We start from the raw sequence: 14,557 nt of genomic DNA on the forward strand, positions 1-14,557 counted from the left end.
CCCTGGTGGGCGTGCCAGGTGGATCCTGGTCGGGCGCATGCGGGAGTCTGTCTGACTGTCTCTCCCCGTTTCCAGCTTCAGAAAAATGCAAAATATATATATATATATATATATAAAAGGGATTCTGAGCCACGTTCCCTGACTTGGTCCTTCCTAGATCTAAATCTTTTTGTTTAGAAGAAACAAGAGAAAAAGAACTTCAAAAAACCAGAACTGAAAGGAAATTACCATAAGATCCTTCGATGGGGTGTGTGACCTAAAAGTGTGGTCTAGTCAGCTTTGTTCAAACAATTTTACTTTAATTTTTTTTAAGTGCAGACAGACATGTTTATAAACAGTACAGAGAGAAAAACATGAATTCTGATCCCAACAAAGTAAGTTTTTTGTGTGTTTTTTTTTCAGTCTGTACATTCAAAAACTAATTTAGAGCATCGTCAGGCAGTTGATTATTTTTCTGTTTGGGATATATGTCCCACATGCTAGAAAATGTCACTAGGGCAATCTTTGCTGATCTAGGACAAGTTGGCAGGTTGTCAGAGTCCTCAGGCAGCCAAGGAGATGGGTGGGTCCGAGGGAGGGAGCTGAGGGGCCCGACTGCCGCCTGGAGGTCGCATCTCCCAGCTGCACAGCCCTGGGCGAGGCAGAGCGAGAAGGTCGAGGAGTCCCACTGTTTTGCTCCCACTTGGCTGTCTCGGCTGACTTCATCTATTTGTTTCTGGTAACGGGCTGGAATCAGAGGTCCAAGGACTAACACTTGCCTTCATGTTTCACATAGTGGACCAGGAGCATCATTTCCAAGACAAATATTTATTTTATCGCTTTCTGGATGATGAGCACGAGGATGCTCCTTTGCCTACGGAGGAGGAGAAGAAGGAGTGTGACGAGGAGTTCCAGGACACCATGCTGCTGCTGTCACAGATGGGCCCTGACGCCCACATGAGGATGATCCTCCGCAAATCGTGAGTGAGAGCCTGGTGCCCACCTGCTACAGGCCACCAGGGTCGTGCAGCGGGCAGGGACGCACGCCTGGGCAGGCAGGGGGAAGAGAGGCTGGCTTCAGAAGTCCTCGCCTCACCTGGGGTCAAAGGCGAAACTCTGAAAAGTTGTTTCTTTTCTATTTTTTTTTTTTTTTTTTTTTTTTTTTGTATTTTTCTGAAGCTGGAAACGGGGAGAGACAGTCAGACAGACTCCCGTATGCGCCCGACCAGGATCCACCCGGCACGCCCACCAGGGGCGACGCTCTGCCCACCAGGGGGCGATGCTCTGCCCCTCCGGGGCGTCGCTATGCCGCGACCAGAGCCACTCTAGCGCCTGGGACAGCGGCCAAGGAGCCATCCCCTGCGCCCGGGCCATCTTTGCTCCAATGGAGCCTTGGCTGCGGGAGGGGAAGAGAGAGACAGAGAGGAAGGAGGGGGGGGTGGTGGAGAAGCAAATGGGCACTTCTCCTATGTGCCCTGGCCGGGAATCGAACCCGGGTCCCCTGCACGCCAGGCCGACACTCTACCGCTGAGCCAACTGGCCAGGGCCCTATTTTGTCTTTGAGCCAGGTAACATCATTTTCCTTTTTGCATGAGTTAAAAATATGGAGACTTTTAGTGGTTGGCTAAGGATGTCAAAACTGAGTCTACATATTAACTGACCTTCGGTCAAGGATGAATACACTGTGTTTCTATGCCAGACCACCACAGCCCCTTGCTTCCTAATGCACCAAGGCAGAGGCTGTAGAGCCATAGACCAGTGCCTGTGCTTGTGTGCAGTCAGTCAGTCAGTCAGTCATTTACTCAGCACATTTTTTCACCCTGTTCTGAACTTTCTGCTTTTTAGCTTAAAGACACACTAAAGAGAACCACATGGCCCTGGTAAGGCTTCAAGGCCTCCATTCCGCCAGTGAGGTGCTCTCCTTTCCATTTCAGCCAAAACCCACCTCCCTCCAGTAGCAGCCCAGCAGCTGAAGTTGAGCTGTTTCATTAGATCAATTAAAAAAGAACGGCTTCAGCCCCTCTTCTGTTCCGGGAGCTCTCCTAATTGGCGTGGGGCATATGGAGAAGCATAGGCCGCGGTCCCAAGCTGAGGGAAACCTTCTCAGTAAGAGATGGCTTGGCACTTGGTTCTAAAACCACCACACACAGGTTTATGTTTTCCTGCTGGAAATGAAATTGCTCTCCACCCTGCAGCTGCTGCCAGCCAGCTATGGATGTCAACTCCGAGTCACTGGTTTGGCCGACCTCCATTAATTAGTGGGTTTCAACAAGAGGGCTGAACTTTACGTGTCTTGTGTGTCCACTGGGCACTTTCCAAAAGTGAAGTATCCCTCACACCGGCTTCCTCACTGTCCCCTCTCCCACCAACTCTCAGTGCCTCTCAGCTAACCCTCATTCCCTTTCCCCAGGAGGCTCCCCTTCCCCATGCCCGATCAGAGCTGGGCCTTTCAACGTACTTCATTTTTTTGTCATTCCATCTCCTCTTCATCAATACTTTCTCTTGGGTTTTAATGTCCCCTTCCACAGGTTAAAGGAGCCCTTCCGTTCCCTTATCCCCCCTGGCACCACCATCCTTAACTCTAGAACCATGGTTTTCAGCTCTTTTAGCTCAAGCAAACAACATTTTTTTGGTTTTCTTTTTTTTGCCTCAAAATTTTGTTTCTTCAAAAATCTTGCTAGAAAAATCTCCAATATCAAAACAGGATGCCAGAGTTTCACAGACCTAATCATCCAAGAAAACTTCCCAGGCAGTGTATGCTCCATCTGCCCTGAAGGGTCAGAGAGTAGGTGGCAGAGGGGACACCACAGAATCCCCAGGGCTTGGAGTCTCAAATGAACAGCAGTGTCCTAAACCCCGCCTTCTCTCCTGTCAGACTGCTGCCCCTCTCTCTCATCCACACCCCCTTTCTCATTGTCTGTTGCTTTTACTTCTTCATCATTTCTTGGATCCATCTCCTTCTTGCAATTTTTGATGTCACTTTCATTCAAGCCAACACAGGCGGTGGTTCTGAATCAGAGGTGGGACAGCCCCCTCAGGGGCACTTGGAAATTTGGGAGGATGTTTGGTCGTCTCAGAGTATGACGGGGTATGCTGCTGGCATTCACTGGCCAGTGGCTGGGACCAAGGGAGGCTAAACACACCTAAATACCTAAAACTCAACATTCCATTCCACACGGAACTGTCCTGGAAAAAAATCTCTCCCTGGTGGAGAGATATTGCTGTAAGCTGTGAGTTTCTTTCTGAGTTTTTACATTATTTATTTATTTTCTTTCACTTTTTTAATGATTTTTTACTTTTAATTTCAGTTGGCACACATTATTACCGTATTTCCACATGTATAAGATGCACCCTTTTCTGAAAAATTTGGGGTCTACAAACTAGGTGCATCTTATACAGTGGTTGTAGATTCTTTAACTTGCATTTCCCACTTTTTCGTGCTTGTTTTTATGCTCATTATTGTAGGGGTTTTTTTTTTTTTACTTGCATTTCCTGCTTTCCCACGCTTGTTGTCTTTTTTTCAAATTTTGGGCCCCAAAATTAAGGTGCATCTTATAAATGGGAGCGTCTTATACATGGGGAATACGGTATATTGGTTTCAGGTATACTCCCCAGTGATTTAGACATTATATATCTTACTAAGTGATCATCTGGATAAATCTCCCACCCATCTGACACCATCCATAGTTATTACAATATTATTGACTATATTCCCTACACTGTACTTTCATCCCCATGACTGTTCTGTAACTACCAATTTGTACTTAATAGCTTCACCTTTTCACTCATCCCCCCAACCTGCTTCCCATCTGGCAACCATCAAAACATTGTATCTAAAAATCTATTTCTTTTCTGCTTTAAACTGTGTTTCTTGTTTCTTTTCTTTCTTTCTTTTTTGTGGTTACAGAGACAGAGAGACAGAGAAAGGGACAGATGGGGACAGACAAACAGGAAGGGAGAGAGATGAGAAGCCTCAGTTTTTTGTTGTGGCTCTTGAGTCTCAAGATTGCTTTCTCATATGTGCCCTGACTGGGGGGGCTACAGCAGAGCAAGTGACCCCTTGCTCAAGCCAGTGACCTTGGGCTCAAACCAATGACTTTGGGGTCATGTCTGTGATCTCATGCTTAAGCCAGTGACCCCATGCTCAAGCTGGTGAGCCCATGCTAAAACCGGTGACCTCGGGGTTTCAAATCTGGGTCCTGTGCGTCCCAGTCCGATGCTCTATCCACTGCACTACCACCTGGTCAGGCTAAACTGTGAGTTTCTTAAAGGCAAAAACATATCTCATTTTACTTCATTTGCTCATTTATTCAACTTAACAAATATATTTTATTGCTTCATATTCATTTTGAAATATCCCCTAATTTTTGTGAGCAGTATATTTATTGAACACCTATTTTGTTCTCGATGCTGTCAGTTGTGGAGGCTATAGCATTGAAAAAGGGGGTTGCGCCTCCTTCCTGGAGCTTTCTCTAGTGCAGGAGACAGACCTTACACACTAGTTATGCAAGTAATCATATTATCACAGCTGCATTGTGTACTAGACAGGAAAATGTAGTGAGTGTTAACAAAATATAATATGGAGAAGGAGATTTAATTCAGCGTGGAAGTTAGAAAAGGCTATACTCCCATGAATACACAGCCCCAGCTAATGTTCCCTCAGCTCTTAGTTGCTTGAAGGGAGACAGAAATATCATTCTATTTACAAAGATTTTTGAGTATGTATCAAAGAGATATTTTAAAAAGTAATAAAGTGATTTCTGGCCTTGGGGAGTTTATAATCCAATGGGAGAGGAAATCCCAAATTTGATTCAGATGCCGCAAACATTTATTGAGTGCCTGCTCTGTGCCAGGCGCCTGTTAGGAGCAATCATGTTAAGTGTTTGATTCAGCCTCACAAGAGCCTGCAAGCTGGTTTTATGAGTCACCCTTAGAAATGGGATTCTGTTCTTGGGCTTCTTTTTTTCTCCCCTACAGTGTTGAATTGCATGATCCTTGGCAGCCCAAAGGTTCTTAAGAGAAAATTACGTTCCAAAGATTGAAAATTTTCAGCCTATCACTGGCTGTTAAAGTGCAGGTTTCCAAGACACATTATTCTTGGTGCCCTTGGGATTTTGCTGCCTTCCTAGATTTTATGAAACGGCGACCATTGGAATTGGGCTAGTGGTTCCTCTTTTGAGTCGGAATTCTTGGGTTTTCTTTCTATTGCAAAGATAGCCCCCAAGAGATAAGAAACTGAAAAAGAAGGAATCTCATTTAGTGAAACAGACTTTCAAACTCTACACACACGGTTATCTGATAATAACCTTTGGAGCTTTTACCTTATTTTATTGAAGTGGAAAGGTAATAAACTTAGTTGATGAAAAATTGCCAGTATCAATGCTGTCCTTGAAGAGACCAGCTGAGCACTTTGTTCCGGGGAACTTCAGAGTGTGTTTATAGGTCCTAGAGACGTCGACTTTTTACTGCCCAAAGTGCCAAGTCATCCAGATATGTGGGGGCGTGAGATACATTGGCTCCGTGTCGACCGGAGCAGGACTCCCCCAATTTTTTTAACTCAGTACAGCTGCACTTTATAACAGTCCCCCCACAGCCAGAGAGGTTGCAGAACTCTGATAATTACTGGGAGAGAAATAACACAATATTCTTTGATGAGAAGATTACTTTGAGAATTTGATTGTATAATGAAGATGTTGCTTTGAAAGGTACTTTCTATTGTTCTGAATCTGAGACTCGCTAGCAAAAAAAAAAAAGTGTCACTTGTTTTGACAGGCTACTTAGAAAAATTCTCTGTTTATTAAATTAACTGCAGCATTTTAACTGTCAAACTATGAAAGAATGTTCTGTAGTTTAAAAAACAGAATAGAGCTTCAGGGGAAATTTTTTGGCACACTCTTGTTGCTATTGGTATTGAAAAAAATATACAGACTGAATGTGAAATTAGCTTTTTATGTGGTGGCAGGCGGAGTGACTCACAATGCCCATGCTGTTTCACAGGTGCAGACCTTGCTGGCATTTGGGGGCAAGTGCCATAAAACAATGACAGTTTGATGATGTTGTTGTTATAGCTTGCAGACAGGGCCATCAAACCTAAAATGAGCTCTCAGAGCTTATTGTTTTGATTTTGCTTTTTGTTTACAAGCCTAAAAACACACGGTTGCCCTACAGCAGGGGTCCCCAAACTATGGCCCGTGGGCCACATGTGGCCCCCTGAAGCCATTTATCCGGCCCCAGACGCACTTCCGGAAGAGGCGCCTCTTTCATTAGTGGTCAGTGAGAAGAGCACATTGACCATCTCATTAGCCAAAAGCAGGCCCATAGTTCCCATTGAAATACTGGTCAGTTTGTTGATTTAAATTTACTTGTTCTTTATTTTAAATATATTTGTCCCCGTTTTGTTTTTTTTACTTTAAAATATGTGCAGTGTGCATAGGGATTTGTTCATAGTTTTTTTTATAGTCCGGCCCTCCAACAGTCTGAGGGACAATGAACTGGCCCCTTGTGTAAAAAGTTTGGGGACCCCTGCCCTACAGCAAATATATACAATGAAGACCATCACCAGTAAGAATGTACAGCCTGGCTAACTTTGAGCAGATAACTCTGCATAAGGGCCATGATGTGGAGGGACCAGATCAGCAGCACGTAACGAACTTGAGGTCACCTGTATAAAAAAAGAAGCTTCAAGAGGACAGAGGAGCCTCTTGCTGTACAAGCCTCCCAAACTTCCTCTTCCAAGTAAAGTGAGCTAGAATACTCCACTCTTAAGAATGGTCTATGAGGAAAGAGCCTGAACGTGGCAGAGAGATGAAACAGGTGCCGTTTCCCAAATCTCGTTCTGGGTAGGTCTGCATTTCTGCTATTCCCTAAAAGCCTAGAAGCTTAAGTAGTTCAGAAAGAGGTTAAACCAGTTAGATCTGAGCAGGAGAAATGTAAGTATTTGACATATTTATTATTATATTGAAATATATTATAGCAGATGTTTATTTTTTACACATCTATCACAAGAGAATTGTTGGCAGGTTCTGGAGTCTCTCAAGAGTGTCAGAAATTCAGAAACTTGAGTTCATTTATTTCATGTGATAAATTAATATTTTCTAGCATTTGTTATGGGGCCTCAGGTGGAAAGGAAACAACTTAAGATGAGAAGAAAAAAACATGGGGTGGGGGCTGTGTGAGTGGGAGGGAGTGCTGGCTGTCCCACACGCTTGCTCTAGAAGGCACTTGGAGGCCTTCTAGAGGCTATTGTCTCCTAATTAGCAGTGTTTTTAATAGAAACTTTATTTGTCCAAGCTGTTTCTAAGGGTGTGAAATTTGAAATCCTGATAATTACATGGAAATTGGCTTCCTCAGTGGAACCCAGATTAGTAAGCCTGAACTCAGTGGTCCTGGGGGTTTTGATTTTTGTTGGGATATGCCAAAAGTGTGTTCAGAGTTGTGAAGTCCGTTCTCAAATGCAAATCAGAGAAAAGAGAAGCGTGCCTCAAGGAGCCTAATCTTAATGAAATAAAAAATTCTCCGTGAGTCTTTCCCTTCACAGCATGATAAACTTGGTTGTTGTTTTTCCTGGAAAGATTGCTGTGCTCTAGTGAAAGCTTATAGAATTTACCAGAAGAAATTATTGCATTAAGTGGGCCTTTTTGGGGGGTTGGCTTTGCCTTTCCCCTCATCCCTCATGTTTACCTGCCCAAGAAACCAGCACTTGTATTGCTGGCCAGGAAGGTTCAGATTTGGGAAAGGGGAAGATTGGTATAGCTGCTCATTTATAGTTTAAGGTTCATTATAAGATTACCTCCAGATTTGGATTACTTTTTATGGTTAAAGTTAATCTGTTCCTTGTAGAAATTTTTGAAACTGGAAAAAGCTAAAGAAGGTATGATATCTGCAATCCCACCTTCCAGAAATAAGCATTAACACTTTGGTGTTTATTTCTCTGGTTATATATCAATTCCTAACTTTTTACACTTAATAATATATTATGGTATTCTTCCTTAACCTTAAAGATTCTTTAGAGATGGGATTTTGAATGGGTGCATAATAATATAGCCTCTGGATGTTCTTTCATGCAGTGGTCCCCAACCTTTTTTGGGCCACGGACCAGTTTAATGTCAGAAAATATTTTCACAGACCAGCCTTTAGGGTGGTACAGATAAATGCACAAAATAAAATTATGCGACCAGCGTAAAAACTGTGGTACTTTTAAATATAATTGTCGAACTTACAAGACAAGCGTCAAGAGTGAATCTTAGACAAATGTAACAGAGGGAATCTGGTCATTTTTTAAAAATAAAACATCATTCAGACTTAAATATAAATAAAACGGAAATAATGTAAGTTATTTATTCTTTCTCTGCGGACCGGTACCAAATGGCCCACGGACCAGTACCGGCCTGCGGCCCGGGGGTTGGGGACCACTGACTTAATGCATCCCGTTTGTCATTGTTGGATGTTTAGGTTCATTCTCAAGCCCTTTCTTCTTTTATTTTGCTTTAGTTACTTCTTTTTTTATTTTTGAATTACAGTTTGCATTCAACACTTTTTGTGTCGGTTTCAGGTGTATAGCAAAGGAGTTGGACAATCGTATACTTTACAAGCACCCACCCCCAATAATTCCAGCCCCCGCCCGGCACCACATACAGTTATTATGATATTGCTGACTGTATTCCCTAGACTTTACTTGATCAAGCAAGCCCTTTCTTCTTAACAGCAGCAAAAATAGTATTTTATGTTCTTCCTCTGGAACAAATACCGAACTCCTAGCCTGGCGGGGGAACAGGGGTGTTGGGGAGGGGCGGAACGGTGCCGGGAAAGTTCCAGCAGGAACAGTAAGCTGTCTCACACTGAAGGGGGTCGGCCGTCCCTCCGTGTACCTCAGATCTGATTTTATAGCCACTTGGGGCACCACTGAAGAGTTTGAAAGGGCAGTGTGCTATGGCCAGCTTTGCAGCAGGCGGGTTTCTCTGCCGTCTGTGGAGAACGGGTAGAGGGGCTGAAACTAAGGATGGAACGCCTGATAATGAGTTTTATGAGATAAAAATTAATTATATTTTGAGAATTTAATGACAACATATAAAATATATGCATTTGACCCAAAAATCTGCTAAGTAAAGTAAAAGAAATGCTGAGCATTAAGGAATGAAGAGCCCTAGATTCCAGTCTTACCAATTTACCAATAAATCACCCAACAACTCCAGACTATAAGTCACTTACACTGCAAAATGAGTTTAGTAATACCTACTTACCCTCTCCCAGTTTCACAAGGGGATTGTAATGATCACAGCCAACATTTACTGAGCTCACATGTGCTAGGCACTGTGTTCAACAATTGTTTAATTCAGTTCTTTCAACAGAACGATTTGGTAGTTATTAATATTATCCCCGTTTTATGGATCAGGAAACAGTTTGCGGTTCAGGCCCTTGCCTGTGTGATCCCACGAGTGCTGGACTCAGAATTTGGTCCAGGTCTGTCTGACTCCAGAGTCTGTGTTCTTTACTGTGTTCTATCACCTGTCCTGGGCCAAAAATGATTCCAAATGGCCTCCTGGCTTTCTTCTATGAACACTGGGAAAGATATATGTCATGGAAATCTGATTTCAAAATAATTGATACAGACAAATCTTATCTCGTACAATTATCATCATATAGACCGGATTGGAGTACGAGAATAGCATCTACTGTGGGAAAATATTCACATCAACCTGCTAGCCAGAATTACAAAAGTAAAAATTAATAATTAATAAATGAATCTAGTGACCTCACCTCTTTGAATCTCAATATAACTGTAAACTGAGTAGTCCTTGTTATCTGCAATTTACAAATGAAGAAATTGAGCTTGGTAGATGTCAAGTACCTTCCTTAAAATCACTCAAAAGTATAAATGGCTGAACCAGGAACTGAGCCGAGGTCCGCTTATTCTGAATTCAATTTCATTTTTTTTCCTATCTAATATTCCTTCCTCTCTACTAGTTTGCCTCTACTTTATCCTCTCTGCTGGATTTGCTCAACAGTGAAATTCAAAGAGATATGGCTGATACATCTGTCTCTGATTAATTAAGAATTAATTTTTACAAGAAGAAAAAGTAGCACTCCGGCCTGGCGTGCGGGAGTCCCGGGTTCAATTCCTGGCCAGGGCACACAGAAGAAGTGCCAATCTGCTTCTCCACCCCTCCCCCTCTCCTTCCTCTCGGTCTGTCTCTTCCCCTCCCGCAGCCAAGGCTCCACTGGAGCAAAGTTGGCCGGGCGCTGAGGATGGCTCTGTGGCCTCTGCCTCAGGTGCTAGAATGGCTCTGGTTGCAGCAGAGCGACGCCCTAGATGGGCAGAGCATCGCCCCCTGGTGGGCATGCCGGGTGGATCCCAGTTGGGCGCATGCGGGAGTCTGTCAGACTGCCTCCCCGTTTCCAGCTTCAGAAAAATATTAAAAAAAAAAAGAAAAAGAAAAAAGAAAAAAAATAATAATGCATCCTCATGAGCACCTACCTCCTCAAAAGAGTTTGCATTTCCACCTGATACTTATTTACATATATGTGCCTCACACATAAAGGCAGGGAGCTATACTATCTGATTCCATTCAAAAAAAATTTTCCCGACTTGCTGCTTAGGTGTTTTAAAGGAAAATATTTATGGTTGCACCTTTTAAATGGCTTAATGTTAAAAGTCCAGCGTGGCCTCGTAGTAAGTACTTTTGCTGGAAGGATGTTGGAAATAGTCAGTTTCTAAATATGAGAAATCTCAAGCCACATGGTCCTAAACACACTTAGTGCTAGGAAGCCCTAAATTATGAACTCTTCCCTGATGTCCTGATGGGGGCGACTTTAGTTCTCACAAAAATTCATAAACCATTTGCCCTTTACTGCAGCTATAAACTGTATTCATTTCTAACTTCACAAAGATGGAAAGAAGCCCTGTGTACACAGGCGTTGCTATCAGAACTAAAAAATGCCTAATTGCATCTGAGAAACTGAAAGTGTTCTTTTCTGGGTGAAAATAAGGTGAAGGGGTGGTGACAGGGCAGGGAGGTGAGCAGACAGAGCTGAGCAGGGCACTTTACCTGTCACGCCACCAAGCCTCCTCTAACACGGAAGATCTAACTCTTAAGAAGCAAGGTTCCCGGGAGGCGAAGGAAAGAAACACATTTTGCTGGTTTGTTAGACAAGTGCGTGGGAAACAACACCAAACTTCCGGGCTGGGGGATTGGAAGAAGGTGAGTGCTCAGAAAGATCTTAGGAGTGTTGGAAAATGCTCCACATTTGCAAAATGACTTGTAAGCAGAAGAATCAGGTTGGTTGAAGTGCAATGCTGCAATACAATAAAGCATTCTCAACCCCAGGAAAATATTAATACAATGAGGCATTTCCTTTATTTTTAAGCTTGACTGTGGCATACATAGATACTTATAATGCTGACTTTTCTGGTATTTTCCCCGTACACCAGGGAATAGGTCTGCTAGGCAGCAGGTCTAGCAGAACTGGGTTACCTGCTTTCTCACCTACATGTTTTACTACTGGCCATGTCAGTGTGCTGCTTGGTGGCTGGATGAATCCCTCATTTTATCCACGTTCCAATAACTGAGGATCTCTCTCTCTCTTTCTGACCTTGATAAATTCCTTGATAAAACTGTATTTACCAGCAGCCTCCAATATCACCTGAGCCCTCCCATCCTTTAATGTATAAACTGCCTCTCCATCTGTCCCCGTTTATTATCTTGTCTGTAACTAGACATTGCTGCCGGAACGCATCCCCTGCAGAAAGTAGGCCTTTCCACAGCAGGATCCCACAAATCCACATCAATGTGGCACCACGCAGATTTGTAAAGAAGCAGGGATGCCTGATATCTCTCCCTGTGACATCTGGAGAAGGACAAGTGAAGACCGGGTACATTCACCGGCTGCCACTCAGCAGCCAGAGTCAATTCAGTTCCCCAGCCTCGTAGTTACTCTGTGAAGGTGCCTGGGAGATCCCTCCTCCTGCTCGGGCACAGTGTTCCCTTGATTCTTGAAAGCCAAATTGCCTTCGGTACTTGGGACCCTTTCATTACTGTTTGAACAGGCTGGGAGCTGATTTGCAGAATCTCTTCTCCATTTTTTTCCCCCTGTCATCCCTGTAAAGACCAAAGCACGGAAGATGCTTAATGCCACTGTTTGCCAGGAGAAACCTGCTTTTAAAGTGAGACTTTGTTCAGTGATTGCGGTGGGGAAGGCTCAGTTTTAGATTTATTGGGTGATCTTTGAAGGCACAGGTGAAATCAAGAAGAGAACCTTTGTCTGCGGTCAGGAGTAGGGAGGCGAGTCTTCTCTGAGACGCTAGGTGGCACAGCAGCTCTGAGCTGGTGTCCTCGGGAGAGGCGGGGCCTGCTCTGTCACTGCAGCCATGAACGTGAAGTTCCACCTGGGCTGGGAGAGGGCCTCTCGTTTTGATTCATTTCGGTGGCTCAGGTTGGGCCCACTGGCTTTTGCTCCATCTGGCCTCTTCCCTGGGACTTCTGTCAACTTTCAATTCTAATGACATGTCGAGACCTCTGGTAACAGTGGCTTTGCTAGTAGCAGACCTCTCATGAATGCTTTTGTTGCTTTGCTAACCGTGAATACACTCAGTTTTTTTTTTAAAGTCAGTCTCTTCTCACCTGGCAGTGCTGACTTCTCTCACCTCATTAAAAATTTGCTGTAAACAGGACCAGAAAGTTCATGGCTACCTGGGTGGATTGCCAAATGACAGTGGCCTGCCCTGGGATTACCTGACTGCTTTAGACTTCAGGGTTGTTGGGTTTGTTTTTTTTTTCTTTCTCTCTTTTTTCCCCTTCATTTTGAATGTTATTTAGGACTCTGAAACTAAACTGTTTTTAAGCTTTGTTCCACTCTGTTTCAAATGGCTACCGTAGCATTCTCCGTGGCATCCTGGGAGCCCCGTGGAGGTCTATTTCTCCGGAGTGGTTATTATTGATGCACAAGCCCCAGGGTGTAGCGTAAGCGGCCATGAGGGTCTCTGGACAGGTGTGGTGGTCACGCCACCCTGAAGGTGATGGGGGCCGCATTTCCGGGCAGGCTTTGCTCTATGCGAGTGCCAGGGGGAGCAGGCACGCTGACACTCCCCTCGCCCCCACCCCCACACCCCCATTTCTCCTACCAGTTGTCAAATGAAGGAAGATTTCCCAGGAATGGAGCCCTTCTGGGCAGTTCCCTCCTGGAAAGCCTGCCCCTCTTCGTACCCCTCAGAATCTGGCAGGAGTGCCCGGGATTCACACGCTCTGTTCTGCCTCTCTCCCAGGCTCCTTGCCGATCATTCGTCTCAGAGAGCAAGACTCGAGTGTTAGCCTGGCCATAAACCCCTGACACTGCCCACTGCTCCGTGTGGGGCAGAGGAGGGGAGTCTGGCCACCCGCTGACCCAAATGAGCAGTCTTGGGATGAACCCCTCTGACCCTCTCTGTCCTCTTAGCAGCAATGCCGTCTTCCTCCTGTGGTGGTTTTCCTCTCTGAGTGTTGCGCTGTGGCTGCCTCCAGTTGTTTCTCAGATATTTTATTCCTATCTGCTTTCTGCCATCCAGGAATTGCTAAAATTCTCTGATCAGCGGATAGTCCTGTTTTGCAGCATGTGGTGGCAGTGGTGCTTGTGTGTTTTCTGTGTTGTTTTGGATTTTCAAGTGTCTTTCCCGTCAGATTTTGGTCACGGCAGACAAAAGCCTGGCCAGAAAAGGGCCCGGTGCAGCGGGTGACTTTGGTGATCGCCTCCGTCCACACTCCCACTGATACTGACTGAGTCTGAGTAACTTCAGCTGGCCAAAGATGGTATTTTCTTCCCCACCGGTGGATGAATAAATTTAGAATCTTTTAGAAAATATGTATATCTTTTCCATCATTTAACAGGATTTGCAGTAAGAGGTGAGGGCCAACATTTTCACCCTATCTCTCAAGGCCCCCCTTAATTATTTGCCATGACAAAAGTGAGCTGTGTCATGGCCACCTTGTCTTACTTGACCTTGAATAGGAAGGATAACAAAGCATAAGTCCTGTTCTTCTCAGGCCACAAAGCAAGAACTGGTTTGTGGCATTGCTGCTATATATCCTTTGGGCAGACCCTGAATTCAGCATGACGTGTGAAAACTAGAGTATTCATTCATCTGATAAACTATATTGAAATCCACCCTGATAATTATTCACCCTACGTTTGTGCTATATTTTCAATGTGTCAATGCTTCGTGTATATTAACTCATTTGATCTTTACAACAATCCTATTTATTATTTCCTTTTTATAGATGCAGAAACAAGGCAATAGACTGACCAGGCACGTAGGAAGTTCATAAGTTAGATCTCAAATCCAGTTTCTGCTTCCAGTGCAGTCCCCTTTGCAAGATGCTGCTTCCCTGAGAGGTGCAGTGTAGGGTTATGACTATTTAAGCAAGTAACCTTCTTCACAGTATATTGTAATTACCATGGTAGAAGGACCATGAGCCATGGAAGAATAAAGGTTGCAGAACCAGTTATACCTGGCAGAGATGACATGTGAGCTGGGTTCAACACAGAAAAAGCATCCTAGGCACAAAGAGGAGGAGCATGTGAAAAGTGTTGGAGACATGAAAGGGCTCAG

General features: G+C 44.3%; 1 protein-coding gene across 18 annotated transcripts in view; it reads left to right on the top strand.

The window, feature by feature from the left end:
- RAPGEF4 (Rap guanine nucleotide exchange factor 4) overlaps positions 1-14,557 on the top strand; it is a 319,360-nt gene that overhangs the window by 226,321 nt on the left and 78,482 nt on the right. For all 18 annotated transcript variants that reach the window (XM_066345716.1, XM_066345717.1, XM_066345718.1 and 15 more), the window contains one exon: positions 776-959. In XM_066345716.1, the coding sequence (XP_066201813.1) occupies positions 776-959 (184 nt within the window). The remainder of the gene's footprint in view (positions 1-775; positions 960-14,557) is intronic.

Source organism: Saccopteryx leptura, chromosome 7 (genome assembly GCF_036850995.1).
Source record: "Saccopteryx leptura isolate mSacLep1 chromosome 7, mSacLep1_pri_phased_curated, whole genome shotgun sequence".
Taxonomy (NCBI): domain Eukaryota; kingdom Metazoa; phylum Chordata; class Mammalia; order Chiroptera; family Emballonuridae; genus Saccopteryx; species Saccopteryx leptura.